This window comes from Chelonia mydas, chromosome 1 (assembly GCF_015237465.2).
Source record: "Chelonia mydas isolate rCheMyd1 chromosome 1, rCheMyd1.pri.v2, whole genome shotgun sequence".
NCBI classification, from domain to species: domain Eukaryota; kingdom Metazoa; phylum Chordata; order Testudines; family Cheloniidae; genus Chelonia; species Chelonia mydas.
The window spans coordinates 318326581-318340880 of NC_057849.1; the positions used below are offsets into that span (position 1 = coordinate 318326581).

The following is a 14300-nucleotide window of genomic DNA, read 5'->3' on the forward strand; positions in this document are numbered from 1 at the left end:
GAGGCCAGCCAAACCATACAGCCCCCTCTCCCATTAGAAGGTGAGCCAATGTTCCACAAAACCAAAACCACCTATCCTATTTTCTCTTTAATGGTTCTCCATGTGCAGGAGATTTCTCCCTCTACCTCCTTTCTCTGGAGGAAAGGGTACTCGCTCTGTCCAGGGAGGAGGCGCCTAGAGAGTCCCTAGGATGGATAAAAATCAATGATTTAATAAATAAATAAATAAATAAAAATTGAATTTTTTTTAATTTAAATCGGATTTTTTTGATAAAATGCTTTTTGAGGAAAAAACCTACCTAAAAGATAGTTTTAATTAAGATACATTATAGCTCAAAGATATCTCATTATGGAATAGGGATTATAAATTCTAATTCTATAGTATGACAATATATTCATGTAACATTTAAGAAAAGTTTTGTAAATGAGTTCCAATAGTTCATGGATTAGGGACCCAATCTTATGGGGTTCCAGGGGCTTCTGTATAGATTATTTAGGTTAATCTTTCTATCAAACCAATGGGACTCAGTGCTCAGTCTAGAAGATACCATCAGAGATGCTTTGTTTTGCAGTTCTCAAACTGTGGATTTGTGTCTCCGGAGATAACATCCTTGTTAACAGCAAAAATGTTTTTAAAATAAAAATACATACATACATACATAATAGAGAGGCAAGAAATAACAGACCTCAACCCTATTTTCCCTCTGCAAATTTGTGTACACAGAGTCAATCCCTTATTTCTCTCTAAAAGTGCAAAGTTTCAAAAAGTTCAATGAATAGAAGATTGTTGGGGGCAGAATAGATCTGTACAAAGGAGAAGAAGTCTGGAGATAAATGTGAGAAGGGAGGGACAGGCACTAGAGACAAAAGTGAAACTGTTTGAGCAGCATATTCCAGAAGTCTTGAGGTCTTTCTGAGTGTAGCCTTCATTGATTTGAGATCTACCATTCTTTCACTAGAAAGGAAACCCTATAATGGCAGCAGCCCGTAAAAGAGACCCAGTTTGGGAATATTTTAATGAAGTTCCTCTACCTGTGGGTAAGACAAGCATGTGTGCAAAATGCAAATAGTGCAACAAAGAAATGCAAGGTCTGGTTTCCTGAATGAAACAACATCATGAGAACTGTTCCTTCTCAGGAGGAAGCTGTGTTGAAGATGATGAAACGAACATGTTTGAACATGCAGGATCTTTAGGTTGGTAAACTTTTTTATATCATTCTTCTTTCTTAAGGACTGCCTGTCTTCCTTCTGGACTATTCTTGAATTCTCATGTTACTCTATATTTTTTGCTCAAACAACTATGGTACTATCATTTTAGATGCAGTTGTGATAATAAATAACTAGCTGAAATTGGCAGATCTTCCTTTTATAATTTCACCTTTAAAGTAGTACTGAGTGTCAGTGAATGCAATAAGTAATACTAAATGAGCAGTATGGTAATAATAATTAAATAACTGCATTGACTTATTTTGTTTAGGAGAATCCATCCTCAACACACAGGATTCTGAAGACTATCCACCTTCAAGATCACCATCATTTTCTATAGTTTCAGAGTTATCTGCCAATGATAGCGTTTCAGTCACATCACCATGTATGTCACATAGCCACAGTATATCACCTGTAGCAAAAAGAAAAAAAAAAACTCCATCACCCAGAAACAACCATAGATAAGTCTGTGATAAGAACCAGAGGATTACAAAAAGAGAATTCACTCATTAAGACCAGGATACAGTCCACCCAACAGAGCAGATGTCGCAGGCAAATTGCTGGATAAGGTATATGAAAGAGAAATTGAGCACCATGCAAAAGGTCGAGCATAAAATTGTTAACCTGAGTCTTGATGGGTGGAGCAATATCCACAATGATCCTGTTGTATGTGCTTGTGTGACAACAGAAGGAGGGAATGTCTTCCTTACAGAAAAAATTGATACATCAGGAAATGCACACACAGCAGAATACTTACAAGAAGAGCAGTAAAAGCTATAACAAACTGAAAAAAATTTCAAATTTCTAGTACGCAGCTTGGTCACAGACAATGCTACAAATGTATCCAAGATGAGAAGAAATTGTTTAGAAGAGAGTCCCAAGCTAATAACATACGGTTGCAGTGCTCATTTGATGCACCTCCTAGCCAAAGACTTCAGTGTTCCAGAAATAAGGCTAATTTTGTTGAAATTGAAAAATACTTCCGTAACTACCACTTTGCAGCAGCTGCTCTGAAAAAAGTGGGAGGAACCAAGCTAACTCTCCCACAAGACATGCCATGGAACTCAGGAGTGGACTGTTTTGAGCACTATCTCAAAAACTGGCCTAATCTAATGACAGTTTGTGAACAAAATCGTGAAAAAAAAATAGATGGCACCGTCACAGCCAAAGTTCTCTTAAGCCCAATGTTGAGAAATGTTGAACACATGCTGAGTACCCTGAAGCCTATTTCTATAGCCTTGAACAAAATGCAGGGAAATGCTGCTTTATTGCTGATACTGTTGAAATTTGGAAGGAACTGAGTGAGATCTTAAAAAGAGAAATATGCAATGACAGAGTTAAATTACAAGCATTATAAAAACCAAATGGAACAAGCACTATCTCCAGCTCATTTTCTTGCAAATAGTCTCAATACTCAGTACCAGGGTCAAACCTTAACTGCTGAAGAAGAGGAGTTGGCTGTGACATGGACATCCCACAATCATCCCTCCATAATGCCAACTATAATAAACTTCAGAGGTAAGGGTGAACCATTCAAGAAATAGACGTTTGCTGATGAGGTTTTAAAGAAAGTCACTCCAATGAACTGGTGGAAGTCACGTAAGCACTTGGATTCAGAGACTGTTGAAGTGATAATCCCACTTTTAGCAGCAGTAGCTTCTTCTGCTGGTGTAGAAAGAATATTTTCTTCCTTTGGACTAATTAATTCCAAATTGAGAAATAGTTTGGGACCTGAAAAAGCAGGAAAGCTTGTTTTTCTTTTCCAGATTAAGAACAAACAGGAAAATGAAGGTGAAGACAACTGACTTAGCTGCAGAAAGCCAATATTTTAAGTTTCTGATGTTAACCTGGCTGAAATAGTCAATTTAATTTTTGTTTTTTAAACATTTCATTTAAAATTGTTTTTAACTAAAATAGTTAACAAAACCAAAAAACTGATTTTAAAAAAACTCGAATGTTTAACTAAATTCAAAAATTCATATGCATGTTTTATTAAAATATTATATGTTCGCTGTGAAGAAAAAAATCCAGAATACATAACATTTAAATGTCTGTCTGGTGATGTTCTCCTCCTAATACAGCATGGCAAGAAAATCCTCCAAATATTAATGGATTAACCTGTTGACTTGGAGATATTTATGAAGTCATTAGGAGATGACTTATCTGCTTCAATTACCTTTGGTAAATGAAATAACCAATAATTCACTTTCTGATATAGCTATAAAACTAATCTGAAAAGTTTTCAAAATAAATCACTTTAAAAATGTATAGTGTGTACCTTCTAAAAATGAAACCTACATCTATCTCTGAGTTGTGAAGAATATATATTAAGGTTATAACAACCAACAAGAATGCACTTTTATGTAGAAATCCATGATTAAATCGACTCTTCCTAACTAGTGATTTAAATCATGATTTAAATCAATTTGATTTAAATCAAATCCACCCTGAAAGTCCCCCCCAATGGGGTTTTTCCAGGATCAGAAGGTGGCAGTAGGGATTTCTCCATAAGAATCATATTGAGCCAGAGATCTCTATCCCTCCTCACTCTGGATTTGAGGTTGCTGCAGAGGGCACATTTCTGAGGAATGTGCACCTCCTGTAAGCAATGGATGCACTCAAGTGCCCACCGGAGACAGTAATAGCATCCTTGCACGAACTGCCTCTTTTAAAGCCTGGAGAGCCTGGCATTTTTGTTTTCTCTCTCTCTTTTTTTTTTGGGAAACATTTCAATGAAAGAGAAAAAACGGACAGGTTTTTCCCCGTGTTTTGTCTGTTTAGAGAAAAGTCTAATTAATTAAAAACGGAAACCTAAGCCTAACGATGAACTAAGTACTAATAACTAAAAGTTAACAGACAACTATTTCCAACTCTTTTCTAGGTTTTTTCAACACTGCTTTTGGAGCTCAGTCTGCACCCAAGAACGGCTGAGAAGAAACTGAGGGGGTGAGGTCACACGAGTGCTAGATGAAGCGCCAATGGCACAATGAGGTAGCTACTACACATGCACACCCCAACACCAGGCACTGCTACTGAAAATCTCTGATTGGTGGCACTGGGACACACCAACACCTGAAGTGGAGAACCCACAGGGACAGCACTCGAATAAGAAATTAAGGTTAAAATTAAAGCTAGCTATTTATCTTATTGACAAGATTAAAACCATAATCAAAGCTGTTTCTATAGTGAACCATTTCTAAACCTACACTTACAAATATAAAACAGATCATCATCCCAATAAAGAACAAAATCTCACTTAAGGCACTACACTCAATGTAGTTAAAAGACAGTTGAGAACAAAGAAAGGAGACAAGATATTTAAATACATCTTCAATTCATTTGATAATTACCCGAAACAGAAAAGAAACATAATAAAAATCTATAATGGAAAATTATTTGAGTCACCTATGAATTTATTTTCTCCAAGACACTGTGTCTGCCACAATGTATATGGCAAAGTACCTCTATAAATTAATAGAAATGACCACACCTTATGAGGCAGTGCTTATTTATCCAAGAATGATGCACTTACACAATTGCCTTTTCCAGTCTGCTTCCCTGTGATCCAACTATCTCTCCTAGTGTACAAAACACTTGTCCCAAAAAATCCTGAAAAGCAAGAAAAAAGGTCATAAGACACCAATACATCCTGTTTTTTCATTGATCTGGTCTTTGAACTTTCCTAGAACACATTTATCCTGTTTTTCATTATTGAGCTTTACTATCTGTATACGCATTTATATTCTGCCAAATATTGTTGTGGAATTACACAATGATTCATAGGTCAGACTTTACTTACATTTGATATAAAATTAGGTACATTAAAAACCTGGGGTGTGTTACATTGTATACTGTACATATTACCGTATTTCTAATTTTAAAGTAAAAGGAGTTTCTTTTAGTTACTCTTTTACATTAAAAATTAAACTTTCAATTCTTGTAATACTTTCTTAGAAACTTAAATAGCATTTTCTAGCAATAATTCCCCCTTGCCTGATTTTTTTGTCCTTTATTTTCAAATAAACCTGAAATTTAACTTTGCTTTCTGATGACTACTTTGTGCACCAGTAACATCAGTGATCTCTGGGTACCCTGAGAGTAATGATTAGGTTTAATTTATAAAAGCAGAGCATAAAATGTTGCATCTACTGCTTTGTAAATTATTAATCTCATCAATAAATGTAATTTAAATAAAAATAAGTATAAATGAGCATGTCTATAAGCCTCCCCCTAACCAAACTATAACACAATTGACTGAATTCTACAGTGACTTGTACCTTATACAACCTCAGAGATGTCACTGTGGCTTTAACTAGTTGAAAGTGTCCCTTTAATGATGGATACTTGATTTTTTATTCTGATAAGACTACTATGCATACTGGAAACCAAATCACATTTAAAAAACCCATCTCACTTCAAGACAAGAGGTTAACATTCCATGGCATCTATTCCCATAAATTCTATATATGAGAAAGATCTTACGCGGTTTTACAAATTGACAAGCGAAGACATGTAGTGGTTTAATTCCTTTAGTGAATAAGTATTTTAGACAGAAAATAATATTCATATTAAATAGAGTGATTGCAGTTCTCATCAATATAACTATTGGCACAAGAATCATTCATTAAGACACGCTGAACAAATAAATACAATAATCACAAATAAATATAATGCAAAGTTTCAGAAATGACCTTGTATCCTAAAACACTGCTATACAGGTTCGACAATATTTTTATACATGTTTAAATAAGGTCAGTGGTGAGCTGGAGCCAGTTCACACCGGTTCACATGAACCGGTTGTTAAATTTTGAACCAGTTTTAGAACCAGTTGTTAACAATTGTTACGGCTCCCTGAGCTCCCAGCTGGGGAGGCTCCCCCGGCCCTTCCCTCACCTTTCCCCCTCTCGCAGAGCCTCAGCGTACTGCACAGCCAGCACCAGCACTCCGGACCGCTCCTGGGCAGCTCTGTAGCTCCTGCCGCTTTGAGTGGTGTGGTAAGGGGGTGGGTCTGCGAGCTCCAGCGGGCAGCGCAGCATCCATATACGCTGTGCTAAGTGGCATGGTAAGGGGGCCAGGCAGGGAGAAGGGGCTATATAAGGGGCAGGGAGCGGTTGGAGGGGGCAGAGGTCCCGGGGGGGGGGGGGGGTCGGTCAGGGGACAGGGGGAGGGTTGGGTAGGCATGGGAGTTCTGGGGGGTCTGTCGGGCAGGGCCGATGCAACCACTAGGTGGACTATGTGGCCGCCTAGGGCGCCAAGTGGTTGGGGGCGCCAAAAACTGGTGCCCCCAAAATTTTTTTTAATCAGCGGAGCACAAGGCTGCCGCTGCTCCCTGCCTCCAGAGGGGCCACCTGCGGCGCGGCCAATCCCTCCCCCCGAGGGAGCAGCCGGCGACGGAATGGGGAAGGGGAGGGTCTAGCACTAGCAGCTGCGCCTTCTTCCCCGCGCCACAGGCCGAGCCGAACTCCCCGCCGCCCCCAGGGCTCTCAGCAGCAGCTACCGCCACTGCCGCTGGGAGCCCCAGGGGTGGCGGGGAGCCCAGCTCGGCCTGTGGCACAAGGAAGAAGGCACCGCTGCGCTCTGCTCCTCAGGCGGAGAAGCTGGGTGTCTACTCCACCTACAAGGTACCTAGCCGGGCCGCGGAGAGCCGCACGGCCCCGCGGAGAGCCAGGGGGTGTATTTGGGAACAACCCAGCATCCCTCCCCCAGCCAGTGCCACCCCCTCCAACACCCACCTTCTCCCCTGTGCACCCCCCACCCCAACAACCCATCCTGTCCTGCCACTTTTGCCTCTGGGCAACCTCCACCCAGCAACCCCCCACAGCCAGCCACGGTCATCTTCACCCCTGCATCAACCTCGGGACGCCCCCGCCCTCCCCCCCCCCCCCCCATCTCCCTCCTGCCCACTCCTCCCTTGTGCAAACCCCTACCTGCCACCTTCACCCCACTGGAACAACCCTGGGCACATACACACCCCCGCCTGCCAGCCCCTTGCAACAATCCCCTCCTGCCCACTTCTCTCTTGTGCCACTCCCTCCCTGTCACAAGCCCCTTTTGCCTCTGTGCATTCTCTTCCCTGCCATTATACCCCCGCCCCCTCCACCCCTTGGCACATCCCTTAAATCAGAACTTTTTATAGGGAACCGGTTGTTAAGGTTTTGGCACCTCATCACTGAATAAGGTATAACATACAGAAGGACCTGTTGTCTCAAAACATCCATGTGTGATGCGAATAACTAAATAGGAAAAAGAGCCTGAAACAACAACCCACAATTCCCTTTAAAAAAGCTTCAGTTGACTTCAGTGAAAACTGTAGATGCTTGACAATGCTCACGAATCACTCCATAAATACAAAGTTACTGTCCTATGAAACACGTAAAATTCTCATGGAAACACTGACAATGTCACTGTTAATTTATCTTTCAGAAATGTCAAATGAGAGATATACATTAAATATATTCAGTAATAGCAGACTTAACATTTTAAAATATAGGACTTCTCTGCATTCAGATAAAAGGTAAACTTATTTCCACAGGCCTGGCTCTAAGTAAAGCGAGGTTCTGTGGTTATTGACCTTGGAAACTAGGCTATGTTACTGCAGTGTCTGGTTTCAATGTCGGTGCGATCAATATGCATATTGACCTCAGTGGTGCCTAAATATGAACTCAGGAGCCTAACTTCAGGCACTTACGTTTAAAAGCACTATATAAACACACACACACACACCCCTTGATGAAAAATACATTCATGCAACACTACAAGGTTCTATCAACTGCAACTGATTTCCCCTGGAGAGAAGCAGTAATTAATGAGCTCTGCAAATAGTATTAATATTTAGGTTTACATTTCATATGTAACATAAGTAAGTTCTGGTTGCAGAAATCAAAACTTTCATTTTCTTCACTTCTGGGGTTTAAATTCTCAGTTACGATGCGACAATAAACGTATTTTTAAAAATTTGAATTCCGGTGTTGTTAGTGTATCGTGATCCATGAAATTAGAGTCAGAGGGCCCGTGTTCACTGCGGGGACTATTATGGACAGGACGCCAGGTGCAATAAGTGGAGTTAGGCTGGAAGCAGCTCAGCCACATGGACAGCACAGTGCATAGGATTTTTAAAAGTGCATAGGATTTTTCCACTTGCTAAACTTAACCTGCAGTCAGTTTCAGCCTTTGGTAATGAAACATGATGGCAATGTAGGGTTGCCAACTTTTTAACGGCAGAAAACCAAACACCTTCCCCGAGGCCCTGCCCCCAGCTCTCTCCCTCCCCCTCCCTCCGTCGCTCGCTCCCCCACCCTCACTCACTCGCTCATTTTCACCGGGCTAGGGCAGGGGGTCGGGGTGCAGAAAAGAGTGAGGGCTCTGTCTGAGGGTGTGGGCTCTGGAGTGGGGCCAGGGATCAAGGATTTGTGGTGCAGGAGGGGGCTCCGGGCTGGGGCCGAGGAATTCGGAGTGTGGGAGGGGGCTCAGGCCGGGGCAGGGGATTAGAGCTCCGGCTGGGGATGGGGCTCTAGGGTGGTCCGGGGACGATGGGTTTGTGATGGAGGAGGGGGCTCCAGGCTGGGGTCGAAGGGTTCAGAGTGTGTGATGGGGCTCCAGGTTGAGATATGGGGTTGGAGTGTGGGAGGGATATGGGCTCTCGGCTGGAGCCAGAAATGAGGGGTTCACGGTGCAGGAGGGGGCTCCTAGCTAAGGTAGGGGGTGAGGGCTCCAGCGATGAAGAGTTTGGGGTGCAGGAAGGGGCTCTGGGCAGGGGCCAAGGGGTTCAGCATGCAGGAGGGGGCTCGGGCCTGGGGCAGGGGATTCAGGTGTGGGCTCCGGGTAGCTCTGACCTCAGGCACCTCCCAGGAAGCATGACATGTCCCTCCGGCTCCTCGGTGGAGGGGTGGCCAGGGGGCTCCATGCACTGCTGCCGCCCAGAGTCACCACCACCTCACATCCCATTGGCTGCAGTTCCCGTCCAATGGAAGATGTGGAGCCGCCATTCGGGGCAGCTCCTGGAGGCTGGGACAGTGTAGGGAGCCTCCCTGGTCGCCCCTCTGCCTCGAAGTGGCTGCTCCCCAGGAGCTACCCGGCCATAGTGGCTGCTCCCCAGGAGCTACCCGGAATCGGGCAGGGAGCCTGCCAGTCCTGCTGTGCTGCCAACCAGACTTTTAATGGCCACAGACCGGAGCTGCCAGGGTCACTTTTCAACCTGGTGTTCTGGTCGAAAACCGGACACCTGGCAACCCTATGGCAGTGTCAGAGCTGTGAGTTCTCTGAAGTGAAGTAACTGGCAGCATGAGCCATGGAACTCACTCTGAAACCTCCCTAGAGCCTTGGATTTGGACACATAAACCTAGCTCAGCAATGGACGCAGTGGAACAAGGAGTTTGAACTGTACACAGACCATGGACATGCAGGAAGACAAAAACAGCAGCCAAGTAAAATTATTATTTGACCTTACTACAGAACAAGGCAGAGAGGCCTGCATCATTTTGAGCTCATGACTGCCTTAAGCCTTACAGCAGTCCTGGGAGCCCTGGGGAACTATTGCTCCCCAAAGCAGAACAAAACTGTGAAGCAACACAGATTTTTCAACAGAGACCAATCTGAAGGGAAGGGAATAGACCCTAACTGCTACATGCAATTTTGGGGATTTGACAGATTCCCAGATTTCGGCAGAGTAGTCTGCAATGATGACATCATGACTCTCTTTTTGAGTCTGCGAGCATATCAGCTTCATGCTGTTGGGACAGGAAAACAACAACAAGGGAAGATACCTCCCTCCATCCATGCACTGTTAACAGGGAAACACCCTTTGCGATTTCAGCTGGATAGCAGGGCCTCCTGCAGTGTGATTCCTTAGTGTGAATTGGACTTGAAAACACGCATTACAAAGAGCAGGCACACTCTAATAATGTACAATGAGGGCATAATGCAGCTCAGAGAAAAATGTGACCTCACAGTAACTAACCCAAAAATAAGACAGTACCAACGGAAGTCTGTGGTCATGAATGGTAAGCTCCACAGACCTAATTGGGGAATACATCCATACAAGTCATGGATCTGATCAGGGTGTAACATCAGAATTCTATAGCTGCAGTGCAAGAAGCAAAAAGGGGAGTCCCATGTACAATGGAGACCATTTTAAAAGCATATGGAGAGGCAATGGGTGCCTTGAAGGAAAGCTGCAACTGAAAGTAGACCACAAAATGAAAAATCCATGCTTCCCATGAAGGAAAATACCAGTATGTAGCGGGGTGGACACCTGCTCGGGCCCAGAGAGGTTTAAGATAGCCCTAGGAGAGGGCTGGGGCAGGGGAAGAGCTGGGCTGATTGGCAGAGCAGCCACAGCTGGGGGCCATGCCCCAAACAGACCAGTGGGCCTTATAAAAGCCAGGGAAGCCAGGAGCAGAAGAGCACTCTCTCTAGCTCTGAGAGGGAGCGATCTGGCTGCAGAGACCTGAATAAAAGGACCTAGTTTGGAGCAGGGCTGGGGAAAGGCCAAGGGAGCCGGGGAGCTCTGGCCTAGGAAAGATGCAGGCTGCAGGCCTTGGAAGGCCTGTTAGGTACGGGGGTTGCAGGGGCAGCCCCGGGTAGGCAGAGGCAGCAGGTCCAAACCCAACCTTGCTGGTGATGAGTGGCTCATACTGCAGTCTGCCCCAGGGCGCGGGGGCTAGCTGGTGACTGGCAGGAGCTAAGACTGAGGCGAGGTAGGGTTAGTGGGTGGGGGATGCCCCTGGGAGGGGGAGATCCAGAACTGTGGGGGTACTGCCAGGAGGCAGCACCCAGTGAAAGGGGCACTGGGGTCCTAGTGGAACAGAAAAGGCCATCCAAGTACAGGTGGTCAAGAGAGTGATACTAGTAGGGTGCCAGAACACAAAAGCCAACTACATTTGATTCTGCTGATTTGCAATCTCTTGGTTCCCAGCAAAAAGTTGCCATTATCCCGAAGTAGCAGAAAAAAGGTTAAACAGACCTTTAAGGAACCTCACGGTGAGCAAAGACCAAAAAAAAAAAGGGGGGGGGTGTGAGGAGTGAAAGGTTGTAATGGCAGCCAGATGAATTTTGATTGAGCTCAGTGATAAACCCAGGGTTTTTAGATTTAGCAGGTAATAAAGAGTGGGTGTAAGGTGAAACTCAAGAGGAAGTATGGATTACACCAGGCTTAAAAATGTTTCCACTTCTGCTGGTAAGTTTTCCTTGTGATGGGTTTTCTACTGATGATCAGTACTGCTTGGAGAGAGCCATCTCGGAGCCAGGCTTTGAGGTGGAGTGATGAGAGGTTGGGTGAGTCATGGCTCCTGATTCCTGGGTGAGGAGGTCTGCTGTCAGAGGAAGGCAGAGAGGCAGTTGCAGAGACAGAGGAACCAGATCTGGGAACCATACCTGTTTTTGGCCAGGATGGCACCATGAGGATGGCCACCAATCTCTCTTGCTCAGAACCTTGAGCAGCAACAGAGATGGGGGATAAGGATATAGTAATATTCAAGGCCAAGGGGTAAGGACAGTATCTCCCAACAACTTGCAGCTGTGCCCTCCTTTCAAACAGAACCTTTGGGACTTCATACAGGATGATGTCAACATAGAGATCTGACTCTGGTGAGCCCCAGTTAAGATAAATCTTCTGAAATACTGAATTGTTCAGCATCCACTTGTGGTCACGGTAGAAACATAATCAAGGAGTCCACTATGGTATTCTGCAATCCCAGTAGATAAATAGCTGAAATCTCTATGCAATGGGAAGTGCACCAATTCCGAAGTTTTATGAATTCTAAGCGTAAGGCTAGGATCTTTCTCCTTGGCGCTTTAAAGAATACACTGCTGCTCTATTGTCCAGCATTACTCTGATCAAGCGTCAGGAATTAGCTCCTTCAGATGAGCCTGAGGACTAGCCAGACCAGTCTCCAGGTGAATTAATGAGCTCAGCTGAGTCGTGGTAGGACTGCCTGATTGTCTGAAGGGAGCCAGCAGGTCTACTCAGCAGCAGGTCGCTAGCTGCTCAACACTTATGCCCACAAATGTGATTACTCCCTTGACAGCCTTGTTCCCAGCCTTTCCCCTACCTCATTCACAGCCTTGTTCCTGTCCTACTCCAGTCCACTGCTTCTCTGATAGCTCCTGACTCCAGCTCCGACGCCCCAGCTTGGCCCCTGGCTCCAACCCTCCAACTTGACCCCTGGCTCCCGCACCAACGATTAGGCATGACTTCTGTGCTAGCCACTGGGCCTGATCACCCACACCACAGTCGTAACATTGAGTGGCCCTTGATGTTTGGTAGGAAGTGATGGCAAGCATATCAGGAGGATGTAACAATGGAAACCCTTACAACTAGTGGAAGGATCCAAAAGGTCTTCGTGGGAGTTGAGGACCCATTGAGATATTGATACCCCCTTAGATAGATGATGCTTAATGGACGGGTAGACAGACCTGAGCCAGGCTTGAAGACAACGGGAGCATAGTCTTGCAAGGGATGTTACAAAAGGACGAGCTGCCATGTAGTCCAGGGGTTGAAGGCAAAACCTTGCTATGGTTTGCAGGCTTTGTTGTATCATGGAAGTGAGACTGTGCATTGTGGTGAACCTATTCATGGACATGTATGTTCAGGAAGTAGTGGAGTCCAGACTGGCTCCAATGAAGTCTATTGACTGTATAGGTATGAGAATAGATTTTTCCATGTTGAGTCAGATGCCCAAGGAGTGGAAAAAAGATAGGGCCTCATTGGTTACCAACTGCACTTTGAGAAAGGAGCAATCCTTAAGGAGCTAGTTGTCCAGGTAATCTGGAAAGCATTCCTGGGTAGTCAGCACTTCAGGAAGTACCAGCATCTCTACCATGGCCTCATGAGGAAGAATATTCTGAGGATGACAACTTCAAGATCTTAGTCCTGGAGGAATTTTTGTATTCCAATCCTCATACAGATGCTGATGCCACTCACTCAAGATTGCTTCTTGGAAGGTTTCTCAGGACGCAACATAGTCTTCTTTGGCAGTGCTAGGATTGCGATACCAGAAGATGTAGATAACTCAGCAGTACCCATGCTATGACATGACGCCTCTTTTATCTCAAGTCAAAATGGTGACTTTCCCCTTCTCTTGATCTCTCTTTCGACAGAATGGAGCATCTTCCTTTTAGACAGTCTGGAAGACTTTGAGGGTCCCCCAAGGCCTTTTCTTACCGAAGCCGGGATGGTCACCAGAGTTAAGAAAGACTGCAGACAGAGAAGGCGAAGTTGGAAGGTCGGATCTGACCAGGCAAAGAAGAATGTGGTTGGGGAACTCCCCAAAAGAACAAAGTTGTCTTAAATAAATTATAAAGTAGAAAATAAAATAAAAATCACTATATAAATAATCTGAAATTTCACCACGTTGTAATTGTAGGGGTCCTGATCCAAAAAGGAGTTTGCTGGGGGAGTCGCAAGGTTATTGTAGGACGGGGTTGAGGTATTGCTACCCTTACTTCTGTGCTGCCGCCCGCAGAAGTAAAGATGGCATGGTTTTGCATTACCACTCTTACTTCTGTGCTGCTGCCTGCAGAGCTGGTCCCTCAGTCAGCAGCTGCCACTTTCTGGCTACCCAGCTCTGCAGGCAGCAGCAAAGAAGTAAGGGTGACAATATCACAACCCCCCCTAAAATTACCTTGCACACCCCCTGCAACTCTGTTTTGGTCAGCACCCCCAATTTGAGAAACACTGGTTTCCCCCATTAAAATCTGTATAATATAGGGTAAAAAGCACACAAAAAAGACCAGATTTCACCAGGGGGCAGGCAGGGGGAGACCAGATTTCATGGTCCATGACACGTTTTTCATGGCCGTGAATTTGGTAGGGACTTAACTATATACTAAAGAAAAGAAAAAAAAACCCAGCAAGATAGGTAGCTAGGACGCAGACACAACACTCCATCTCAAGCACCTGCGGTTGAGAAGGAACTGGAGTGGCAGCAGGACCACCCCTTCCTACGTATTCATATGCAAGATCAGGAGTGTGCGTAGGATGCAGGCACAGACCCATGGACACTGCTGACAAAATCTCTGACAAAGAGTGTATGGGTGCACATGTGGAGCACACATAGCAATAATAACTGGAAGAAGCAGTAATATTCACTCATACTG

The 14300-nt window shown here is 44.7% G+C and overlaps 1 protein-coding gene across 18 annotated transcripts in view; it reads right to left on the reverse strand.

Annotated features, from left to right (window-relative positions):
- The window catches only part of CPNE8 (copine 8), a 285586-nt gene that overhangs the window by 201623 nt on the left and 69663 nt on the right, over positions 1 to 14300 (reverse strand). For 17 of the 18 annotated variants that reach the window (XR_005223777.2, XR_005223778.2, XR_005223779.2 and 14 more), the window contains one exon: positions 4738 to 4814. Coding sequence is in view for 13 of the 18 variants with exons in the window: in XM_043551226.1 (XP_043407161.1) it covers positions 4738 to 4814 (77 nt within the window). In the remaining 5 variants the exon portion in view is untranslated. Of the gene's footprint in view, positions 1 to 4695; positions 4815 to 14300 lie in introns of all 18 variants that reach the window. The other variant, XM_043551261.1, reaches the window with a different exon arrangement.